This window comes from Aotus nancymaae, unplaced genomic scaffold (assembly GCF_030222135.1).
Source record: "Aotus nancymaae isolate 86718 unplaced genomic scaffold, 86718_ANA_hifiasm-v0.15.2.pri h1tg000079l, whole genome shotgun sequence".
NCBI lineage: Eukaryota > Metazoa > Chordata > Mammalia > Primates > Aotidae > Aotus > Aotus nancymaae.
This window is the reverse complement of record NW_026988494.1, coordinates 17,033,840-17,057,216: the sequence shown is the minus strand read 5'-3', so window position 1 is coordinate 17,057,216 and position 23,377 is coordinate 17,033,840. Positions and strand designations below refer to the sequence as shown.

The following is a 23,377-nucleotide window of genomic DNA, read 5'->3' as shown; positions in this document are numbered from 1 at the left end:
GTTGGAGTGCAGTGGGATGATGTCAGCTCACTGCAACCTCCACCTCCCAGGTTCAAGCAGTTCTCTGCCTCATCCTCCCAAGTAGCTGAGATTACAGACATCTACCACCACGACCAGCTAATTTTTGTATTTTTGGAAGAGATGGGGTTTCACCGTCTTGGCCAGGCTGGTCTTGAACTCCTGACCTCATGAACCACCCGCCTCAGCCTCCCAAAGTGCTGGGAGTAAAGATGTGAGCCATTGCGCCCAGCCCAATACTGAATCTTAATGGTGATAATAGAATAATTGATTTGAAGAATAGAAATATTTCTTCTGGATTGATTCTGCTCTGTGAAAAGACCTATCATTTTTTATATTTTTATTGTGCCATTGGTTGTAGCTACAAATAGTTTTTGATTGTAAAAATAAAATACAGAAACTAGAAACAACTTGATATCTTTCAGTAGATGAATAGATAAACTGGCATGACCATAAAATGAAATGGTACTCTACAATAGTAGGGAACAGACTATTGATTCACATTACAATATGGATGAATCTTAAATGTATTTTGCCAAATGAAAGAAACTATTTTATATGCCATTCTGGAAAAGGCAGAACTATAGGAATGGAAGACAGTTGCCAGGAATTGATGGGAGAGAGGAGTTGACCAAAAAATAATGTGAGGGAATTTGGGGGGTGATAAGACTGCTCCGTTTGGCACTGTAGTGGGTACATGACTCTATGCATTATCTAAATCCTTAAATCTGAACATCACAAGAAATGCATTTTCAAAAATGCTTATTTTTTAAGAAAAGCAGCCAGGATATGATAAACACAAAGTAGAATTCAGACTATAACAAAGGAATGTGTTTTCCACCTGACCGTTGAGATGAGAGTGAGAAAAATAAGAGCTGACTGACCCATAACTTTGGAAAACAGTGTAAGACAAAAGAAATACGCCAACACTGTACTCTAGTAGATAAATTTGTTTCTCACATGGGTATAGGCTAGCAATTTTGGAACTCTTTTATATGTTCACTAGGGTTAAACAAATAAATATATTTCACATGATCATGAGAGCTAGGTTTCTCACTGTTGAAGAAGTACAGATAAGCAAGTGGGGGAAGGCTGGAATGAACCCTGTGCTGGCTCAGGTTTGGTGGTGTTAATAAGAATTAATTGGGATGGATGGATGAATGGATACACAAATATAGTTATGTGTATACACATGAGTATACTTATATATACAGTTATGCATCACTCCATAAAAGTGATATGTTCTAAGAACTGCGTCATCAGGTGATTTCATCATTGTGTGAACATTATGTGTTCTTACACAAACCTATACAGTATAGCCTACAATGCACTTAAGCTATATGGTATAGCCTATTGCTCCTAGGCTATAATCCTGTATAGCTTGTTACTGTGCCAAATACTGTAGGCAGTTGTAGCACAATGGTATTTGTATATCTAAACAGAAAACCAACAGTAAGAAAAACAATACTAACAAATATGGCATTAAAGATTTTTTTTTAATGGTATACCTGTTTAGAGCATTTTACCATGAATGGAGCTTGCAGAACTGGAAGTTGCTCTGGGTGAGTCAGTGAGTGAGTGAGTGGTGAATGAATTTGAAAGCCTAGGACATTACTACACGCTACTGTAGACTTTATAAACACTGTACGCTTAGGCTACACTAAATTTATTTTTTAAAAAGCTTTTCTTTAATTATAAATTAACTTCAACATACTGTAATTTTTTACTTCATAGACTTGTTAATTTTTTAACTTTTTTGTAATAACAGCTTAACACACATTGTACAGCTATACAGAAACATTTTCTTTATATCTTCATTTTATGTGTTTCTCTATTTTTGAAATTTTGCCTTTTTTACTTTTGAAAATTTTTTGTTAAAAATTAGAACACATTAGATTTTATAGGCTTGGAGTTTAAATAATAAAAATAATTAGAACACAAATGCACACACTAGGGTAGGCCTACACAAGGTCAGGATCATCAATATCACGGTCTTTCACCTCATATATTGTCCCACTGGAATGTCTTCAGGGGCAATAACATGTATGAAGCTATCTTCTCCTATTATAACAAAGCCTTTTTATTTTATTTTATTTTACTTTAAGTTCTGGGATACATGTGCAGAACATGCAGGTTTGTTACATAGGTATACATGTGCCACAGTGGTTTGCTGCACCTATCAACCTGTCATCTAAGTTTTAAGACCCACGTGCATTAGGTATTTTTCCTAATGCTCTCCCTCCCCTTCAATCCAACCCTCAACAGGCCCCAGTATGTGATATTCCCTTCCCTGTGTCCAAATGTTCTCGTTGTTCAACTCCCACTTATGAGTGAGAACATGTGGTGTTTGGTTTTCCGTTTCTGTGTTAGTTTGCTGAGGATGATTTCCAACTTCATTCGTGTCCCTGCAAAGAATGTGAACTCATTCTTTTTAATGACTGCATAGTATTCCATGATACATATGTGCCGCATTTTCTTTATCCCGTCTATCATTGGTCAGCATTTGGGTTGGTTCCAAGTCATTGCTGTTGTAAATAGTGCAAAGCCTTCTCTTGGAATACCTCCTGAAAGACCTGCTTTTACAGTTAACCTGTTTTACAGTTAACTTTTTTTTAAATAAATAGAAGTAGGATATTCTAACAATGAAAGGCGTACTGTAGTAAATACTAGACAATGGGAATTTTTTTGGCTGCATTATAATCTTACAGGACCATGGTTGTATATTGTATGCTGTCCATCATTGACCATAACATTGTTATACGGTACATGACTATATCTCCCTAGTGTTGTCTATTGAGAGGACCCTAAAGCAATGAGCACACCTAGCCCCTAGATTTGGTTTGTAAATACTATTCTCCAGTAAGAAGAACCAAGACTCCTTGGAAAAGTGGTTGATTTCAGGGCCAGAACAAGAAAAATTCAAGATAAGCTTCGAGACATTTTGTGGTACCTGAAAGTAACCAAGTACATTAGAAGATGAGGCATGTTCACAAGACATAGGAGCACACCTTATTATAATACCCAATGGCCAAAGCTGGAACAATTTGAGCAACAAATTAAATAACAATAATATTTGATTATAATCTAAAGAATAAAACAAATATCCACTTGTCCATACATACAGAAGAATTTCAATTAATAATGTAGAATAAATGAGGGAACCATTAAAACACCATAATAATAGTTGTTACAAGATCCCCTAATGAATGTAAAAGTTACTGGGTAAAGGAGAATTAGAATATTTGCATAGTTGCAAGGTATCTCCCCCAAAACACTTACAAAGCTAAATAGTAACTTTACAGTAGAGAAACATGTGGGATACTACCTTAACCAAATGATCATGGTTAATTATAACCAGTAATAAAACTTGTCCCCTGAACCTAATGCATTGAGAAGGGTGCATCATCTATGTGAAATCTTTCCCCAAAAATGCATAACCTCAATTCAGTCATGAGAAAACATCAAAAAAACCTGAACTGAGAAGATTCCACAAGATAACTGACCAATACTCTTCAAAGTGTCAAGGTCGTAAAGGACAAGGAAATACTAAGGAACTGATATGAACTGGAAGACATGATGACAGAATGCACTGTGAGATCATGGATAGGATCCTAGACTAGGAAAAAAAAATGCTAAACTGGTGAAATCCAAATAAAGTCGCGTTTAATTCATAGTATTGAACTTATGTTAATTTTTTAGTTTTGAAACTTTTTACTAGAGTTATTAATATATGTCAACATTTGGAGAATGCTGGGCATAGGGGAATTCTATCCTTCACAAATCTAAACTTCTTTCAAAAATAAAAGTAAAATATCAATTTCTTATGAGAATCCAATTTTATTTTCACATATCTCACAATTACTGATAAAATACCAATAAAGAAGAAAAAGCTGTTTTTCTCAGATCACCATCATTATCAAGCAGTTTCAGTTTTGTGATATATTTAAAATATGTTTTGGTTATTGGCAAACTATGAATCTGACAAAGGTCTACTATCCAGCATCTATAAGGAACTTAAACAATTCAAGCAAAAAAACCAACCCCACTAAAAGAGTGGGCAAAGGACATGAACAGACTCTTCTCAAAATATACAAATGGCCAATAAACATATGAAAAAATACCCAAAATTACTAATCGTTGGAGAAATACAAATCAAAATCACAATTTGATACCATCTCACACCAGTCAGAATGACTGTTATTAAAAATAATAATAATAACATGCTGGTGAGACTGCAGAGAAAAGGGAAAACTTATACATTGGTGAGAATGCAAATTAGTCCAGCTACTGTGGAAAGCAGTTTTTAAGTACTTTCTTAGAATATGTAAAAAAGAACTACCGTTCAACCCCACAATCCCATTACTGTTTATATATCTAAAGGAAAATAAATCATTCCACCAAAAAAAAAAAACATCCACTCATATGTTTATTGCAGACCTATTCACAGTAGCAAAATCATGGAATTAATCTAGGTGCCTTCAATGATGAATTGGATAGAAAAAATGTGGTACATAAACACCATGGAATACTATGCAGCTATAGAAAAAGAATGAAATCATGTCTTTTGCAGCAATGAGGATGCAGCTGTAGGCCATTATTCTAAGTGAATTAATTCAGGAACAGAAAACCAAATACTGCACATTCTCACTTGTAAGTGGAAGCTAAACATTGAGTACACATGGACATAAAGTTAGAAACAATAGACGCTGGGGACTACTTTTATGGTGGTTGAGAAAGTAGCAGCTGTGACATGCCAAAGCACTGTGCATGGCACCCCCATTCTAATTCATAATAGCTTTGCGTGGGGGTTTAATATTAGGAGCTAGACTGGTTATTTGGGAGATACTGTTTACTATTATCCATTGGGCTCACTCTAACACTTTTGCTGTTTTCTGTATACCTAGTTCTATATTAGACCCTGTAGAAATACATAAGTCAAAATCATGATTCCTGCCAATAAAATCCCACTTGTTTAAAAGAAGACAAATATAAAAGCATTGTAATGGGTGAAAAGATCAGATTTTAGAGATTTTATGATCATATTTTTATTATCTCTTCATTAGTAAATCTGGCATTGGATATTTATTTAAACTCATTTATTTATTTCCTTATTGGTAATAGAGGATATTAATATCAGTCTTATAAGATATTACCGTGATCATTAATACCTGGCACATAGACATTTAACAAATGGTGGCTATTATCATGGTGGTGCTTATAAAAAGTGATAGACCATTGGAATACAACATAGTTTTTTATGGTAAGTAATCTTTTTCTTTGACTATTATGGTAGGTGCTTGACTTAGTCTTTGTGCTTTCTCCCTTTTAGAGATGATGAAGAGAAAAAAAAGTCTCCCTCAGAAGGTACTGATGAGAAAGCTAATGGAACACATCCAAAGACCATCAGTCGTATTGGAAGTACAACCAACCCATTTTTGGACATTCCTCATGATCCAAATGCTGCTGTGTACAAAAGTGGATTCTTGGCTCGGAAAATCCATGCAGATATGGATGGAAAGAAGAGTAAGCATCGTGTTGTCATTTTCTATCTCATTTATTTCATCTCTATGCTCAAAATTTAAAGTAAATTTATCTGAAAGTCAAGGATGAAGAAAATTATGTTTATCTATAGACATATTATTGAAATTTGATAAAGCCTCTAACCCTAAATTAAATATCCAGTGTGGCACCTGATCTTCTCTTAGCAGAATCATAGAACTTTAGAAATGGAAAACATCTTACAGTTTATTCATTTTCTAGCCTTTCATTCATTTATTTAGTCATGGCTTCTACAAATAATACTGACTACCTACCATACCAGGCACCAGAAATATAGTGGTGAGCAAGATGGACAAGGTTTCTGTCTTCATGAGGTTTACATTTCTGGTGGTTGAGGGAAAGGTTAAATTTGCAGAGCATAGAAAAATTAATGGTATGAGATCCCAGAGACAAAGGTGGAGGGAGGGAATTCATATCCAGCGCATATGTGGAATGACTGACCTTTAATTAAGTGGACTGGTGAGATGTAGGAGAGCATTATATAATTAGTTTGGGGAAATTGAAGGCTTCTGATATCTCTGTGAAGTATGAGGCATGATTATCTTGATAGATGATGATGTTAGGAGTTTGAGAGGAATGGAGCATGCTAACATAGTTAGAATAATCTTTGCAAAGTGAAGTGGCAATTTGATATAGTTGAACAGAGTAAGGTAAGATGGCATGTTGCTCAGAATTATCTTTGGGGTGAAGAGACTGATAGTACCACTGTTTCTATCTGTGGCTGGATCTTTTTCCTTAATGTGTTAGCATATTCTATTAGCTTGCAGTTGAGAGAAACATTGCAGTGGAGTGGCTTTGACATGGACTTAGCAATGATGAACAAATTTCTTAATGTTCCCAAGATCTTTAAGACTCCACCCACCATATTTTCTGTGCATCTTGTTACTAGGTTTCTAGACTTCTTAATTTTATTTCACAACATTGTGTCAGAGTTCATATAGTTGTAAGTGACAGCAAGTCACTCTGTGTTAGAAAAAGGGCACACCTGAAAATGAAAATGGACTGTCACCAGGATGTACACTCCATTTCTGTCTCTGCATGATTTTGTGTGTCAGCATTATTCTTTGGAATGAGGTCCTTTATACATGATTATTAGCAGCACTGTAGATCATGTGTTTAATTTTGACACTGAAGAGGATTCTTCTTCTTCCCTAACTTCTAACTCAGTCTGTTCTAGGACAGGATTCTGATTTGTATCACTGATAGGATGGAATTTTATGATTGACAGCTCCCACTTGCTTGCAATGGCAAGAGGAATGAAATACTTGCCTCAGAGAATGGGAGTTCTTGTCACACAAAGTATTAGATACCCATCTATTTCTTTCCAGTATGCACATACACCCTTCTTCATACATTGAATAATGCTTTTGCCAAACATTGCAGTTTTCCTTTTACAATCACAAATATACCGTGTCTCTGTAACATACCTGTCCTGCTGCAGCTTCTGTTTCCAAGGCTAAGATTTACTGATTGTGTTCATTCCCCTCAGTCAGGTATGGATGGCTCTTCAATCTATAGGCTAAGGGAAAAGTATGAAAATACAGTTGTCCCTTAATATCTGTAGGGGATTTATTCCAGGACCTCTCACAGGTACCAAAATCCAAGGACACTCAAGTCCCTGATATAAAATGGCATAGTATTTGCATATAACTGATGCATATCCTCCCACATACTTTAAACTATCTCTAGATTACTTATAATACCTAACACTATGGAAATAGTTGTTATGTTGTATTCCTTGGGGAATAATGACAAGGAAAAATGTCTGTACGTATTCAGTACAGACAAAATTTTGGAGGAAATATTTTCCGTCCATCATTGGTTAAATCCACAGATGCAGAACCCACAGACGTGGAGGGCTGACTGTATCTGACATAACTCACATGAAGTACTGGAGAACAAAAAAAAAATGAATAATTCCAATTAAAGAAAAGACAAAAAGAAGTATAACAGCTGTCACTTACTCAAAGTATATACTACATCCTGCTAGACAGGGATACCAAAGTTAACCCATGTGAGCATCTTTTTATTGACTCACTTTATAGCAATGGGTTGACTTAATTGGTTAGTTTATTCCAAAGTCCCCAGGTTCTACTGATGAAATTTTGTCTGTCCATTGTTTTCCTGGACCAAGTAGCCCAGGAAACCACCTTTATTGGAGGATTCTGCTGGTAGAAGCTCTTCTCCCTCAGCAGCCTAGTACATATGAATATAGATTCAGAACCTGAGGATTGCTTAGCAGTACCTGAGGATTGCTTAGCAGTTGAGACATCACAGACACCTTGTACAAGGCTAGAAGTTTTTCTGCCAGTATATCTTCTTTAAAGCCTTAGTTAACTATCTTGAGAATTTCTGGTTGGTTAAGGAAGTTTTAAGTGTCATGGGGCTTTGTCTTTGTAGCAATTTAGGAAGTTCTTCCTGTTTTCCAAAGGAAACTGCCTCTGCTTGTGTTTCTATCTCTGTTCCTCCCTCAGAACAAAGGGGAAAAATATGGGTCAGTTAAGACAATGCCCATCTCCAGGCTTTTTTCCTGTTAATTGCTTTATCAGTGGAAGACTTTTAACCTCTATTTTTCATGGGGCAATCAGGAGGAGCCTGGAGGTTTCAGCTGCCTTTAATTCCTCAGGCTCTTCCTGGATATCCCCATTCCAATTGCCCATGGTTTCCAAATCACATTAATGTTGGCAGATAATTCAGCCTTATAATATAGAAGGTGCATGATTTCTAATAATTTACAGAAACTAAAATTCACCAGAGTATATAGTTTGAGTTTTGTAAAATGTATACAGTTATATAACCATCAACACAATTAAGATAAATAACATTTCCATTACCCAAAAAAGTTTAATTGTACTTTTTTTTTTTTTTTTTTTTTTAAAGATGGGGTTTCACCATTATGGCCAGGCTGGTCTTGAACTCCTGACCTCAGGTGATCCACCCACCTTGGCCTCCCAAAGTGCTAGGATTACAGGCGTGAGCCACCACGCCTGGCCCTAATTGTACTTTTTACAGTAATTGCTTCTCCTCTTACTCCCAGCCTATGACAGTTATAACAGACAATTATCTGTCTTTGGGCCCTATACTTATGCCTTTTCTAAAATTGCAATAAGTGGAATCATAGGACTGTTTTGTGACTGGCTTCATTCACTTAGTGTTATTCTTTGCAGATTCGTGTATAGTGTTAGGTGTTGTGTGAATTAAGTTTCTCTCTTCTTATTTCTTAATAAGTATTTCATTATTTGGATATCCCACAGTTTACTGATTCATCAGGTGAACGTTTGGATTGTTTCCAATATTAAGCTATTATAAATAAAGCCACTATGGACTTTCATTTACAAGTTTTTTTTTTTACATGTACATATGTTTTCATTTCTTTTCAGAGGTTACCTAGGAGTAAACGAGTAAGATTCCTGCACCATATGCTAAATATATGTTTAACTTTATAAGAAATTTCTAAAGTTTCTATGCCATTTTGCATCCCTTACACCTATGTATATTATGTCTTCTTGATGATTTGACACTTTTGTCATGAAATGATGTTCCTCACCCCTGGTTATATTTCTTATTTTAAAGTTTACTTTCTCTAATATTAATATAGCCACTTTAGTTTCCTTTTTAGTTTTTGCATGTTCTACAAATTTTTTTTCTAGCTTTATATTGTTAATTTATGATTGTATCTTAAAATTGCTTTCTGTTATATGGAATATTGGTGTGTCTTGCTTTTTATTCTAAATCACAATATCTGCCTTTTAATTAAAGTGCTTATACCATTTACATTTATAGTAGTTATTGGTATAGTTGACTTTAAATCTGCTGTTTTACTGTTGGTTTTTATTTATGCCATCTGTTCTTTTCCTTTCTTGTGTAGGATTGTTTCTTGTGAGTGATTCTGTTTTTTGTCACTATTGGCCTATTTGCTGTACCTCTTGAATTATTTTAGTGTTTGCTGCAAGGTTTACAGTATACATTTTTAACTTGTCACAGTTCACCTTCAAATTGTACTGCTTCATGTATAGTTTGAGGCCCTTATGTCAGGTTAATTCTCCTTATCTTTTCCTAGCCTTTGTGATGTTGTCCTGTATTTTAATTTTATGTTCTAAAACTTACAGTAGTTCATTGTTAATATTTTTGCTTTAAACAGAAACCTTTCTTTACTTTTACCCCCACATACCTGCTGTCAGGAATTTTTCACATGTTTCATCAGTATGAAAATATCTTTATTTTCACCTTAATTTTAGAAATTTATATTCACTGGGTACAGAATTCTTTAGCAAGTTTTTTTTTTCCTTTCAGTACTTTAAAGATGATGTTTCATTTTTCCCTGCCCTGCAGGATTTCAGACAAAAAAGCCTGCTATCATTCTTATCTTTGTTCCTCTGTACCTAAGATGGCTTTTTCCCCTGACTATGAATGCTTTCAAGACTTTTCTATCTCTAGCTTTCATCTGTTTTATTATGAGATGCCTTAGTGTGATTTTCTTTGTGTTTTCCTTATTTGGTGTTTTTGGGGTTCTTGGATTTATAGATTCATTTTTTTTTTTTTAGCCATTATTTCCTAAAGCACCCACTCCTTTTATGGGACTTGTTTCCTGTATGATACTCAGTGCTATCTGAAGGGTTTACTGAAGCTCTTTCTAATATTTTTGACTCTTTGTCCTTTCATTACTTGATTTTGATAATTTTTATTCTTCATTTACTTCATTTTTCATTTCATAAACAGTGTGTTTATCTTTGAAGTTCAACTGCGGTCTATTTTATATCCTCCATTTCTCTCCTCATCAGGTTGGTGTTTTTTATAATGTCCTTGAATATATTTTTTCTGTTTATAATTGCATTTTTAAGGTTCTTTTCTTTGATTCCCTTGCTTTCTGTCATTTCTGCAACTGTTGCATTAATTTTTTTCAGCAGGCTTTAGTCGTTTTTTCTTTCCTTTTTCTTTGCGTTCGTTGTAATTTTTATTTGAGTGCCAGACATTGTGAATTTTCCATTTTTCAGGTGCTGCTTTTAGTTGTATTCATTTTTTAAAAATTTGGATTTTCTCCTGGTGTGCAGGTAAGTAACTTGTAGATTAACTAAACTCTTTAGAGGCTTGCCTTTATCCTTTGTTCTGGTGGATCCAGAGCAGTCTTTATTCTGGGACTTACTTATTTCCACTAATAAGGCATTCTTACTCTTCTTCAGCCTCTTTCCAATGCACCATGTATTACAAAGTCTATGCATTCTGGCTGATGAAAACATAAACTCTTCTTAGCCATGTGTGAGCTCTTGAAATTGTTGATCCCACTACATTATTTTTCTTATGCCTCGAGTTATTTATTTTCACTTGTGCTAAGATGGATGCTACAGCCAAGATCAGAGGATACCTCTGCAGGTCTTCAGAGCTATCTGTTTTTGTAATTCTCTCCTCTCTTTTATCAGGCTTTACAAATTCTAGCCCTCTGAGCATCACTAAACTGCTTTTTTATCTCCTCAACTCAGCATGACTCCCAGACTCTGTTTAGGTACCCTCTTCCACTATTGAAACTGAGACACTTTCTGTAAGCAGTAAGCTAGTCTTACCTCATTTGTTTCTTTCTCTTCAGAATCATAATCCAGTGTTGTCTGTTTTGAAATTTCTAAAAACTTCTGTTTCATATATATATACAGTCTTTTTTAAAGTTATAGTAGGGCAGTTTCTGTAGCAGTTACTGTTTCATGGGCATAAGTAGAACTAAGCTGATTTATGATCCCTTTTGTTAAGAAATGTCTTTCCAGTTACTTCCTGCTTTAAGACCTTCATATTTACTGAGCTATGAAACTAATAAGGAATTCTAAGCATTCAGGTAAAAGCATACTGTTTAGTTATATACTTGGAGATGCAGAAAAGGTTTTGTTTCCTTCCTGTCCAATCTTCTCTTCCCCTCAACCTCATTTGTTGGATTTTCAGTCATGTCTGGCTGAATGGGTTTATCTAAGTGTTCGGTTTCTACTCCTTGGAAATCTACCGGAATGCCTCAATTGTTTCTGAGTGTTTTTGCCTTCCTCTTTTGAGAGATGATCACTATAAACAAATTAGAGATATGTTTTATAGTAAGGACTTACAGATAACATGCTATGAAACACATCACTTTTTATTTACATTACATAGAAAAACATTAAAACAACAGTGGAACTTTCCTGGAATAGGAGCTCCAAATAATTCTGAGAATCCTGCATGCTGCTTTTTGGACATAAAAAGTAAATATTTATTTTCTAAGTACTTATTTTGATTAAGCATGGTCACTATACCTAGATCTGTATTACATTTGTACATGTATGTAAACACCAGGTGCTCGGATAACAAATTTTACAAAAAGTGTTTAATAAGTGAAGACTTGAATCAAAGCCGTATGGAAAGATTATTTTCTCTTAAATGCTGATAAACCTGACCCAAAGGGACCATTTATTTGACTCAAGATTTGGTGTCTTTTTTTTTAATTAACTCTAAAGATTCAGTTTGTCAGATTGCATCCATAATTATTAATATTTTTTAAACCTTAAAGGTTTTCTTTATTTTTTGCCTTTTAAGGTTATACTCAATTCAGAAATTCTGCCTCTAGGAGACAAATTATTGTACCTCTCTTAGCAGTATATATGTTTACCAAGACCTGTTAAATCTGACATTAAGGCAAAGCTTTGAAAAGTTAAATTTGGAAAACAAAATGCATCTTCTGGATTTTGTCAGATAGAATAAAAAACAAAATTCAATATAAGCTCTTAGTTTTCTCAATCTGATGTAAGATACATGTGAAAATCAAGAAAGGGACTGGAAACAAGGTACCCAAAATATAAATCATCTATATAATAATAATGGTGATAATTAAATGATTGCTAAATATTAGAGCTTTATCCTAAGCATTTCATGCATTAATTCATTTAATCTTTGTACTATAAAGCAGATATTATTATTGTCCCTATTTTATAGATGAAGAGACTTATTTTAAGTATCTTAACCAAGGATGTAGTATAGAATGATAGTATATCTGGTGGAACAAAAATCTGATTATACAAAACTAATTGTAGCATATTGTTAAAAGCAATTCCAATGAGAAAATATGCTTATAGAATGTTTAAATTCTGCATTTTTTGTGGTGTAGGACAGTCTGTCACTGTGTAGCATGTATTTAGATAACTAGAGGTCTCAAGCTAGGGGCATTGAAGTTTGAACATTTCTTTTACTTGACCAATGCAGTGCTTTTTAAACATTGAATTGGATGGACTTAGGCATTTTCTGGTTGACCATAGTTTTCACAGCTCCCTATAGCCTTATACCAAACCTCCTCATATATTAATCAAGGGGGAGAAGTATAGTAGCGCCATGTTGACATTTTTCCAGATAACAAGACATAGTTTAGGATGATGGATTGGAAAAGAGAACCCAGAAACAGCAGTCTCCAGTGTTTATAAAAATTTGATGTATGATATAGAAAGTAAGTCAGATAATTGGAAGCATAAATGCTTCTGTAATTTATGCTGAGAAGTGTGTGTGTGTGTGTGTGTGTGTGTGTGTGTGTGTGTGTATTCCCCCATCTAAGTTCTAGCACAAAAATCAGCTTCAGATAGATTAATGATAAAAATTTGAGAAACAAGTTTCTAGGATTTTTAGAAGAACATGTGAGGCAATAACTTCATGACCTTGGGTAGAAAGTGAATTCTTAAGATTTACAAAAACAGCTGGGTACAGTGGCTTATGCCTGTAATCCCAATACTTTTGGAGGCCAAGACAGGACGATCACTTGAGAACAGGAATTCAAAACCAGACTGGGAAAAATAGCAAGATCTTGTCTCCACATATGCATACATATATATTTACAAAAACAGTAAAAGAAAATATTGACACATATAATTACACTAAAAGTAAAGACTTTATATTAAAATTGTATATAAAAATAGAAGACAATCCACAGGTTAAGAGAAGATACTTGTAGCATATTACTAATAAAGGACTAGGATCCATGATAATATTTATAAAGAAATTTTAAATTAATTAGAAAAAAGACAACTCAGTAGAAAAATGGGCAAAAACTTGAAGAGGCCCTGCTCAGAAAACAAAACTCAAACGACCAGTACATATATGAAGACATATTCAGCCTTATTGATAATCAAGGATATTCACTAAACATATAGTGAAATGTCATTTCACATGTTACCTTAACGAAAATTAAAAGAATACCAAATGTTGGCAAGGGTTTGGAGCAATGGGCTCTCTTCCACCCTCCAAAAGTATTAGTGGTATCATTTGTATTTTGGAAAGCAGTTGGCAGTAATAAAATTGGAAATGTTTATTCTTAATCTCAGTCGTGTGTGTGTGTGTGTGTGTGTGTGTGTGTCTACAAAAACTGTTAATTTTACAGAAGTCATGTTTATAGCAACATTATAATAGCTCAAAAATTTTAAAACTTAAATGTCCATTAATAAGAGATTGAATGGATTTCGTATATCCATATAATTCAATACTATGTAACAGTGAAAAGGAAGGAACTAGAGTTCCACATATCAACATGGGTGAATCTCACCAATGGTAATCTTGAATGAAAAAAGCAGCTTGCAGAAGAATCTGCACATAAGATAACATTTGAAAGCATGCAAAACAATACTGTTGTAGTAAGAATACATTCATATATTGAAAACATTAAATATAGAATGGTTATTACTTCTAGAAAGGAGAATAACAGGCAGTCAGTGGCAAGTACCCAGTGGTTTAACTATATTGATAATGTGTATTTTTTACATTTGGTGGTAGTACATGTATACCTACTACATTATTCTTGATAACCTTTTGAAGTCTTATATGTTTTACAATATATATATATTTTTTTAGATGAGGTCTCACTCAGTAACCCAGGCTGTAGTACAGTGGTATATGTTATCATAGCTCACTGCAGCCTCAAACATCTGGGCTCAAGCAGTCCTCCCACCTCAGGCACCCAAGAAGGTGGGACTACAGACATGTACCACCATGCCCAGCTAATTTTTCTTTTCCTTTTTCTTTCTTTTTTTTTCATGTGGAGATGGGTGGTCTCACTATATTGCCCAGACTGGTCTTGAACTCTTGGCCTCAAGCAATCCTTCCGCCTTGGCCTCCCAAAGTGCTGGGATTACAGGCATAAGCCACCGCTCCTGACCTGTAATAAAAATTTTTTAAACTCAGCAGAACATCTGATTGCATAGAAAATTTAGAAACATGTAAGGATGTTTTTCTTAAAATCTACACAAGGAAAATAACTATTAGAAAACCCAAGAAACAAAAATTAGTAGCAAGAGCAAACGTTGACCAGGCAGGATGGCTCATGCCTGTAATCTCAGCACTTTGGAAGGCTAAGGCGGGAGAATCGCTTGAGCCCAGGAGTTTGAGACCAGCCTGGGCCGTATGGTTAAAGCCCATCTCTACAAAAAAGTGTTTAAATAAAAATTGAAAAGAAAAAATGTCTTTGTGATCGCCATCATTACAGCATAATTAATAATTTTAAATCTTAGCATAATAGAATTTTGGTTATTACAGATTTAATTGTGGTACACATTAAGATATAAATATTGTGAATTTGACCCTCTAAGAGTACAGCTGATAGAAGGTGGGAAGCAAAACTGGATAGAACTAAGAGCGAGCAGGGAGCGAGATCCGTTAAGTTCCTCTTACAGAGAAGAAGTCAGAAGATGCTGCCTGTAATAAGGAAACAAGGAATAATGTCAGTTATTATTTGTCAAATAAATACATAAGAAGGTGGCAACTATGTGAAGTAAAAGGTATATTAATTAGCTTGATTGTGATAATTATTTCACAATTCATATATATATCAAAACTTCAATTTGTATACTTACGTACAATTTTTGTCAATAACACCTTACTAAAGCTGGGGAAAAATGTTTCACTAAAATCATGATGCTAATGTTATGCTCCATAAAACTACAGACGTAATCAATACAGATACAAATAAAAGCTGTATAAGTGTATTGGGAAGATGGAATGGATAGGTAAGTTTGTTAAATTCTCATCTGTCACAGCAGAAAACTGAGAGTGTGTTTACAACCTTTTATGACATAGTGGTAGAAGCATATTGTTTAGAGATATAATGACACTTAACAAGTGGGAGAAGTAGTACAAATGTTAAAAAGTAATTTGTTTCGAAAGATTTTTTTAGTAAAATCGGCAAGATTTTTTAGTAAAAAGAGGAGTTGGGAAGAAATGAATCAAGAGAGGCTAATTGTGTGGACATGTCACTTTAATAATTTTAAAATATTTTAACCACATTCTTTTGTAGATTTTTAAGTCATTGTAAAGCCCTAAGATTAGTTCTGAATTTGAAATATTGAAATATTCGTTGCCATTTAAGGAGGTGAGAACTATGTGTGGTTCATATGTTCAATCTCATGGTAAATACAGTGGATGTAAGGAGTGCTGTGGAGCACCTTGACAAGGTTGGAGAGGTTCACTCACTTTAGAGGGATTTACACACTTGGCTGTCATCAAAAGTTTAGAAAATTTAGTCTCACATGTCAAATTTGAGAAAGCAGACATTATTCTGAGTCATACATTCTGAAAATAGTTTATAATGGTAATGCAGGCAGAATTCTTTGCTATTGTGTAACATTGGGAACAGCGACACTATAATTAAGAGATAATAAAAGTGGAATTTTTTTTTCCATAAGACAGTGTGTCCTCCTGTTAGAGAGCCAAGCAATCATTTTCAAAGTAGGCTAAGATTTTCCCTGCCCTTCGCACTTGGCTGTTCTCTGGCAGCAGGGTGTGTGATGGAGCAGTGGAGCATTTTAAGATGTTAACACAAGGCCGACCAAATAGCAGCAGTGTGAGGAAAGCCATGCGAACGTGCAGGAGCACTTAATCACGTAACACTCTAGTTTTGATGGAATAGTATCTGTTTTAGATAGGATATACTCCATTAACAATTCAAAATTTTGACTGAAAGATTAAGTTCTAGGTTTTTACGTTCCATATTGATGGCTCATGTCTTTAAAATCCATGCTTTCCAGCAATAAAGTTGGTTAAAAGAGGTCCCCCTGACATCATTCTCCTCAGAAGCAAAACTCTTTTTATTTTTTTGAGACAGTGTCTTGCTCTGTTGCCCAGGCCGGAGTGCAATGGTGCGATCTCAGCTCACTACAACCTCCACCTCCCGGGTTCAAGCAATTCTCCTACCTCAGCCTCCCAAGTAGCAGGGACTACAGGTGTGTGCCACCATGCCTTGTTAATTTTTGTATTTTTAGTAGAGATGGGGTTTTGCTGTTTTGGCCAGGCTGGACTCAAACTCCTGATCCGTCCACCTCAGCCTCCCAAAGTACTGGGATTACATGTGTTAGCCACCACGCCTGGCCAGAAGCAATACTATTGACTAGGAATAATGGAATATGAACTGCCAATGTTATAGCACCAAAAAAATCTGTGTTTAGAATCTCCGAAGTATTTTTCTGAAAGAGAAATGTACAGTTTTCATGGTACATGTGATTTTTAGAGGTTATTCTACTTTCACTGCTGACTCATTCTGTTTATCATTTGGGTTTAATTAACATTTAGGAGAAAGAAAATAATAATTCTTGCATCCGTGTTGTGGTAATTTAATGCAGTGTGTCAAATTCTTCAATAATCTGATGAAAATTTGAAATTAAAAATACCATACTCGTTTCCTAAAGGAATTAATCATGGGGATAATTTATATGTAAAAGATGTTTTCACTAATGTTAATGGAAATATAAAACTCTGCAAAATTTTTTCTCTTTTTTTCTTTTGTGGAGACAGGGCCTTGCTTTGTCACACAGGCTATAGTGCAGCGGTATGATCTCGGCTCACTGCAACCTCCACCTCCCAAGCTCAAGCAATCCTCCCACCTCAGCCTCCCAAGTAGCTAGGACCACAGGCAATTGCTACCACACCCCACTGATTTTTGTATTTTTTATAGAGACAGGGTTGTGACATGTTGCCCAGGCTGGTCTCAACCTCCTGGGCTGAAGTGATCCACCCACCTTGGCCTTCCAAAGTGCTGGAATCACAGGCATGTAATTCCAGAGCCACCATGCCTGGCCCTCCAAACTCCATAAAATATCTTAAAGAGGTTTATTCTGAGCCAGTGTGAGTGACCACAGCCTGGGGAAAAAAAATCACAAACCCTAGATCCCTTGAGTAAGTAGTTTCAAGCCAGCAGGTTACAGTTTGGTTTTATACATTTTAGGGAGATGAGATACAGGCAAAGACATAAATCAATACGTGGAAGGTGTCCATTGGTTCAGCCCAAAAAAGTGGGCATCTTGAAATGGGGGCTTACAAGTCATAGGTGGGTTTTAGGGATTGCTGATTGTTCATTGGTTGAGAGACTTAAGCTATTGTCTGAAGACTTGGAGTCAGTAGACAGGAATGCTTGAGTTGAGGAAGTTGTGGGAACCAAGGCCTTTCTAATGTAGATGAAGCCTCATGGGTGGCAGCCCTCAGAGAAAACAGACTATAAATGCCTCTTTTCAGAATTTAGAGGTGTAAGGCTCTCAGCTAATCTCTCTTCCATTTGGGAAAGGCCTAGAAAGGGAAGGCCAGGCTGCATTAATGGCGATTCTCCAAAGATGTAAATTTTCCCCACAAAGGACTGCTTTGGAGGGTCATTTCAAAATATGTCAAAGAAATTTATTTTGGGGTAAAATATTCTTATTTCTTTCAGAGTCTGCTATCTGCTATGTGATGCTATAACAGAGTCAGGTTGGGAAATAGGCCACATTATACTAGGTAAATAAAAATCCGTGTAATAGAATTTTGTGGTTAGGGTGTGACTTCACCCTTGCTCACATGGCCACATCGCCTTAGGTCTTTTTTCTTTTGAGATGGAGTTTTTCATTCTTGTTGCCCAGGCTGGAGTTCAATGGCACGATTTCAGCTCACTGCAACCTCTGCCTCTCAGTTTCAAGCAATTCTGCCTCAGCCTCCCAAGTGGCTGGGATTACAGGCACATGCCACCATGCCCAGCTAATTTTGTATTTTTAATAAAGATGGGTTTCACCATGTTGGTCAGGCTGGTCTCAAACTCCTGACCTCAGGTGATGCACCCAACTTCAGCCTCCCAAAATCGTGGAATTACAGGTGTGAGCCACCACACCCGGCTGGCCTTAGGTCTTGTTTCTAATCTGGTATCTTATTACCACACACAGTCTGTTTTGATCAGTCTTAAGGATCTCTATTGTAACCTTAATGCTGGATAGTAGGGCCTGAACTTGAAAAGGAAGTGGATATAAGGAGGTACATCTGACCTCACCTCCCATTATGGCAGGAATTCAGTTGTTTAGGTTTCTTTTGGCCAAGAGGGGAGTTCATTCACTTGGTTGGAGGGTTTAGGATTTTTTGTCTGTTTGTTTGTTTACACTAGATAGTACTGACTTAAGAATTTGAGCTTTGAAACAAGAAAGGTCATTGATTTATTTTTTAAAAAACACTTTGAGCTCAAGTAGTATGCCAGTAATACTCTTGGTGAGGAGCAGAGATAAAGGATATGCCTGATTAGTTGTTCCTCAGCTGAGAACTGAATTACAAAAGGAAGGTTCCTAAAATCTTTGGACACAAAGGTCATGGATAAGTGTATTCCACCACAGCCTGAGCAACATAGTAGGACCCCATCTCTACAAAATAAAAGAACAAAAAGCCTGATCTGGTAGCATACGCCCCTAGACCCAGCTACTCCGAGGGCTGAGGTGGGAGGATTGCTTGAGGCCAGGAGGTTAATTCTGCAGTGAGCCATGATTGCACCACCGTACTCCAACCTGGGCAACAGCAAGACTCTGTCTCACAAAAAGAAAAGCAAAGAATATTCCATCAGAAGACGAAAAAAGCAAAAACCTTCAGGTGAGAGCAATCAAATGTAGCTAACACCTGTTAGGGTGTATAGCACACTGCCTGGTACATAGAAAAATAACATCATTTTAGAAACAGTTTAATTGTTAATAAAATATTTAATAAGTAAAATATACAGCAATATACTTTCATCATTTCAGTCACTTTTTTAAATGATATTGTTGACAAAAATGGTATTGTTGACAAAACAAAAGCCAAACTCTGTAAAATAATTGAAGAGGCTTATTCTGAGTCAAATATAAGTGACTATGGCCCATGACATAGCCTCAGGATGACCTGAGAACATGTACCCAAGGTGGATGGGTTATAGCCTGTATACATTTTTAGGAGACCAAAGTTACAGGCAAAGACATAAATCAACACATATAAGGCACACATTGATTCAGCCTGGAAAGATGGGACGTCAGGAAGTGGCAGCTTCCAGGTCATAGATGGATTCAAAATTTCCTGATTGGCAATTGGTTGAAAGAGTTAAGCTTAACTGAAGAGTTATAGTCAGCATAAATAAATATTTGAGTTAAGTTGAGCGGGTGGTGGGGTGTAGAGAATCCATGAGCCCCACACGTTGGTGCACCAGAATGTAGGGATCCATGAGCCCCACATTGGACACCAGAATGTAGGGAGCCAGCCCTACATCACCCATGGATACCCCGAGTTCGGTGGCAACAAAGGACTGAGAAAAAATTAAAAGTGGGACCAGTGGGCCATCACTTTATTACTCTGGAGGAAACAGTGAAGGCCCCGAGCTCTGATCATCTATATTATTTATTGATTTATTGATTACAATCACTTTGATCTATAGGGTAGGGGTAGAGTGATGGTGGAATGAATCAGTGAGCCGGAAGTGAATCATTGAGCAGGAACTGGTGTGTCATCCTAAGGATTGATAACAGTGGTGGCTTGGGAGTTTCACGAAACAAGAACATGTGGTTATCTTTAGCTTATTATCTATGTACAGCTGATGGAACGTGGGCCTTACAAGGAGCCTACAAGTCTGGCTACATCATAGTGCTACAAAGGGGTTTTAGTCCTTGAGTGCAATGTTTATGGTAAGAGAGCCTAGGTCACCCTGCACCAGAACATGGGGCATGGAGAGGGCTTCCTCCTCAGAGGCCTCCTGCAGCCTCCCACAGTTTGTTGTTCCATGTTTATATGTTACTCATAATCAATTTATGTAGGCAATCTGTAAGTGCTTTCTCCTTTGCAGCTTTTCCCAACAGTGGGGTGCAAGCCAAGGTTCTTGTTATGTAGATGAAGTCTCTAAATAATAGACTTCAGAGAGAATATATGACAAATGTCTCTTATTGGACCTTCAAGGATGTTGGACTCTCCAGAAAAGATAGAACAAGGGAAGGAGATTCTGTATAAAATGCTGATTTCCCCCACTAGGGACAGCTTTGTAGAGCCATTTCAAAATATGTCAAAGAAAATGCATTTTGGGGTAAAATACTTTGATTTCCTTTAGGGCCTGCTATCCAACATGTGATGCTACACTAGAGTCAGGTTGAAATTTGGTATCTTATTGCTACTAATCTGTTTTTTCAGTCTCAAGATCTCCATTTTAATGTTAGTGCTGGTCAGTTGTACATAAACTCCAAAGGGAAAGGGCACAATGAGGCATGTCCAACACCCCTTTTCTATCACGGCCTAAACTGGCTTTTCAAGTTCCTTTGGAATCTCCTTTGCAAAGAGTAGGGTTCATTCAGGCAGTAGGAGGCTTAGAATTTTATTATGGGCTTACAACATATGATATATAAATAGAAAAGTTTTTTTGGTTTGTTTTTTGAGACAGAGTTTCACTCTCGTTGCCCAGGCTGGAGTGCAATGGTGCAATCTCAGCTCACTGCAACCTCCACCTCCTGGGTTCAAGCAATTTTCCTGCCTCAGCCTCCCGAGTAGCTGGAATTACAGGTGCCCGTCACCATGCCCAGCTAATTTTTGTATTTTTAGTAGACACGGGGTTTCACCGTATTGGTCAGGCTGGTCTCAAACTCCTGACCTTAGGTGATGCACCCACCTCGGACTCCCAAAGTGCAGGGATTACAGGTGTGAGCAACAATTCCCGGCCAGTAGAAAAGCTGAAAATCAACAAGTATATCTCAGTTTGTTTAGCATCTGTGTACATAGTAAAATGATTAGAAGGTTATATATTATAGGGGCCATCCAGGAAAAAACTTCCCCATCGCCCTCTGAACGTTCACTGAAAAATTAACTCATCAAAGGCAGATTAATTGGAGAAAAGGTATACATATTTATTAACAAGCACACAAGGGAAAATCATAGATTGATTATACGACCCTCAATGGAGTACAGAAGCTTTTACCTTATAAGTGATGTTACAGAAGGAATGGGGATTTGGATCAAAACAGATTATGATAAGAGAGGAAGATGAAGCCTGGCTACCAGAGGTGTTTCTGTTGTGTAAATGAAACCTCACAAGTAGGTAGTAAAACCTAGGCATGAGGAGAAAGAGAGAATATATGGTGAATATTTCTTTCAGACCCTTAAAAATAACATACCCTCAATTAATCTTTCCCAGATCCAGACAGGGAAGGCCTCACAGAATGCCTGGCTGCATCAATACAGATTCTCTCTGCAGATGCAAATCTCCCCCACAAAAGATAGCTTTGCAGAGCGACTTCTGTTTGCAGGCCCTTCAGAGGGCCATTCTAAAATATGTCAAAGAAATGTAGGTTCATGTATTTTGGTTTTCTTCATTGGAGAGCACTTGAGTGCACTGGACATCTGATAAATGGAAGAAACGTGGTCTGAGTTGGGAAAAGCTAAGAGGTCCTCATGGAATAGCATGAAGACTGTTTTCTGGCTCCTCCACGTGAGTGGTAAGCCAGAGCCCTTGCCCTGTATTGAGGGCCAGGAACACATATCAGAAAGAAGAGCTTGAGTCATTTTTGGAGCTCCTAGGTTGGGGAAAAGCAAATCAGGCTGCTCTCATACTCATTGGAGAGCAGATTCTGTCTGGAGGCTGCTCGTCAGCCACTCTGAATTTTTTTTATTGACCTTCAGCTACATTTGCCCAGAGGCATTTTAAAGGTGCCAGTGGGCCTTGGGGCTGTTTTACAATTACAGTAGCTTATTTGAATTGCTACTTGTAGAAATGCATGCTCAGCCATGTTTTGGGCTCTGTTCTTCCCTGACATCTATGGTGCTTCTGAAGTTGAGGAAACCTGATTTGGTGTCGCTTGATAAACCTACTTGTCTGATTCAGCAGTTACCTGCCCTTCTCTGCTGGACTACAGTGATTTAACCTTACATTTATTTCAACACTTGGCTCTTAAAAGTTTTATAAGGAGGTCTACAAATTGCTCTAGATATTATGAAAAAAATTATAGTATGCTTGATTTTATTGATCAGTGTTCACACTTTTCACATAAATGAAGTTATTGAATTTCAGGAACTTTTTGTTATGCCCAGCTTTTAGAAGTGGTAATTAAAAACAGTAAGTTCTCCAGCATATTTCTTTAGTCAGATATAATTTATAAGAATTATGAGGCCTGTGCAGTAGTTCACCCCTTAATCTCAACACTGGGAGGCTGAGGCAGGAGAATGGCTTGAGCCCAGCAGTTCGAGACCAGCCTGAGCAACACAGCAAGACCCTGTTTCTATGAAAACCAAAAAAAAAAAAAAAAAAAAAAAAAAGAGCTAGGAATGATGGTGCATACCTATAGTCCCAGTTACTTGGGAGGCTGAGGTGGGAGCATTGCTTGAGCCCAGCATTTAAAGGCTGCAGTGAGCAGTGATCGTCCCACGCACTCCAGCCTGGTTGACAGAGAAAGACCCTGTCTCAAAAGAAAAAAAAATTATGAAATGTCATTTATTTACTAGAATTTTGAAGTCACTTATCACAAATCTTCATTCTTTAATTAATCTATGAAAACCCACAGTAACTTATTGAGCCTTATTTGTTCCTTTTGAGCCTGGGTAT

At 36.6% G+C, this 23,377-nt stretch overlaps 1 protein-coding gene across 12 annotated transcripts in view; it reads left to right on the top strand.

Moving 5' to 3' along the window:
- Positions 1–23,377, top strand: part of PSD3 (pleckstrin and Sec7 domain containing 3) — a 674,493-nt gene that overhangs the window by 574,076 nt on the left and 77,040 nt on the right. For all 12 annotated transcript variants that reach the window (XM_064368706.1, XM_012435239.3, XM_064368707.1 and 9 more), the window contains one exon: positions 5,348–5,541. In XM_064368706.1, the coding sequence (XP_064224776.1) occupies positions 5,348–5,541 (194 nt within the window). The remainder of the gene's footprint in view (positions 1–5,347; positions 5,542–23,377) is intronic.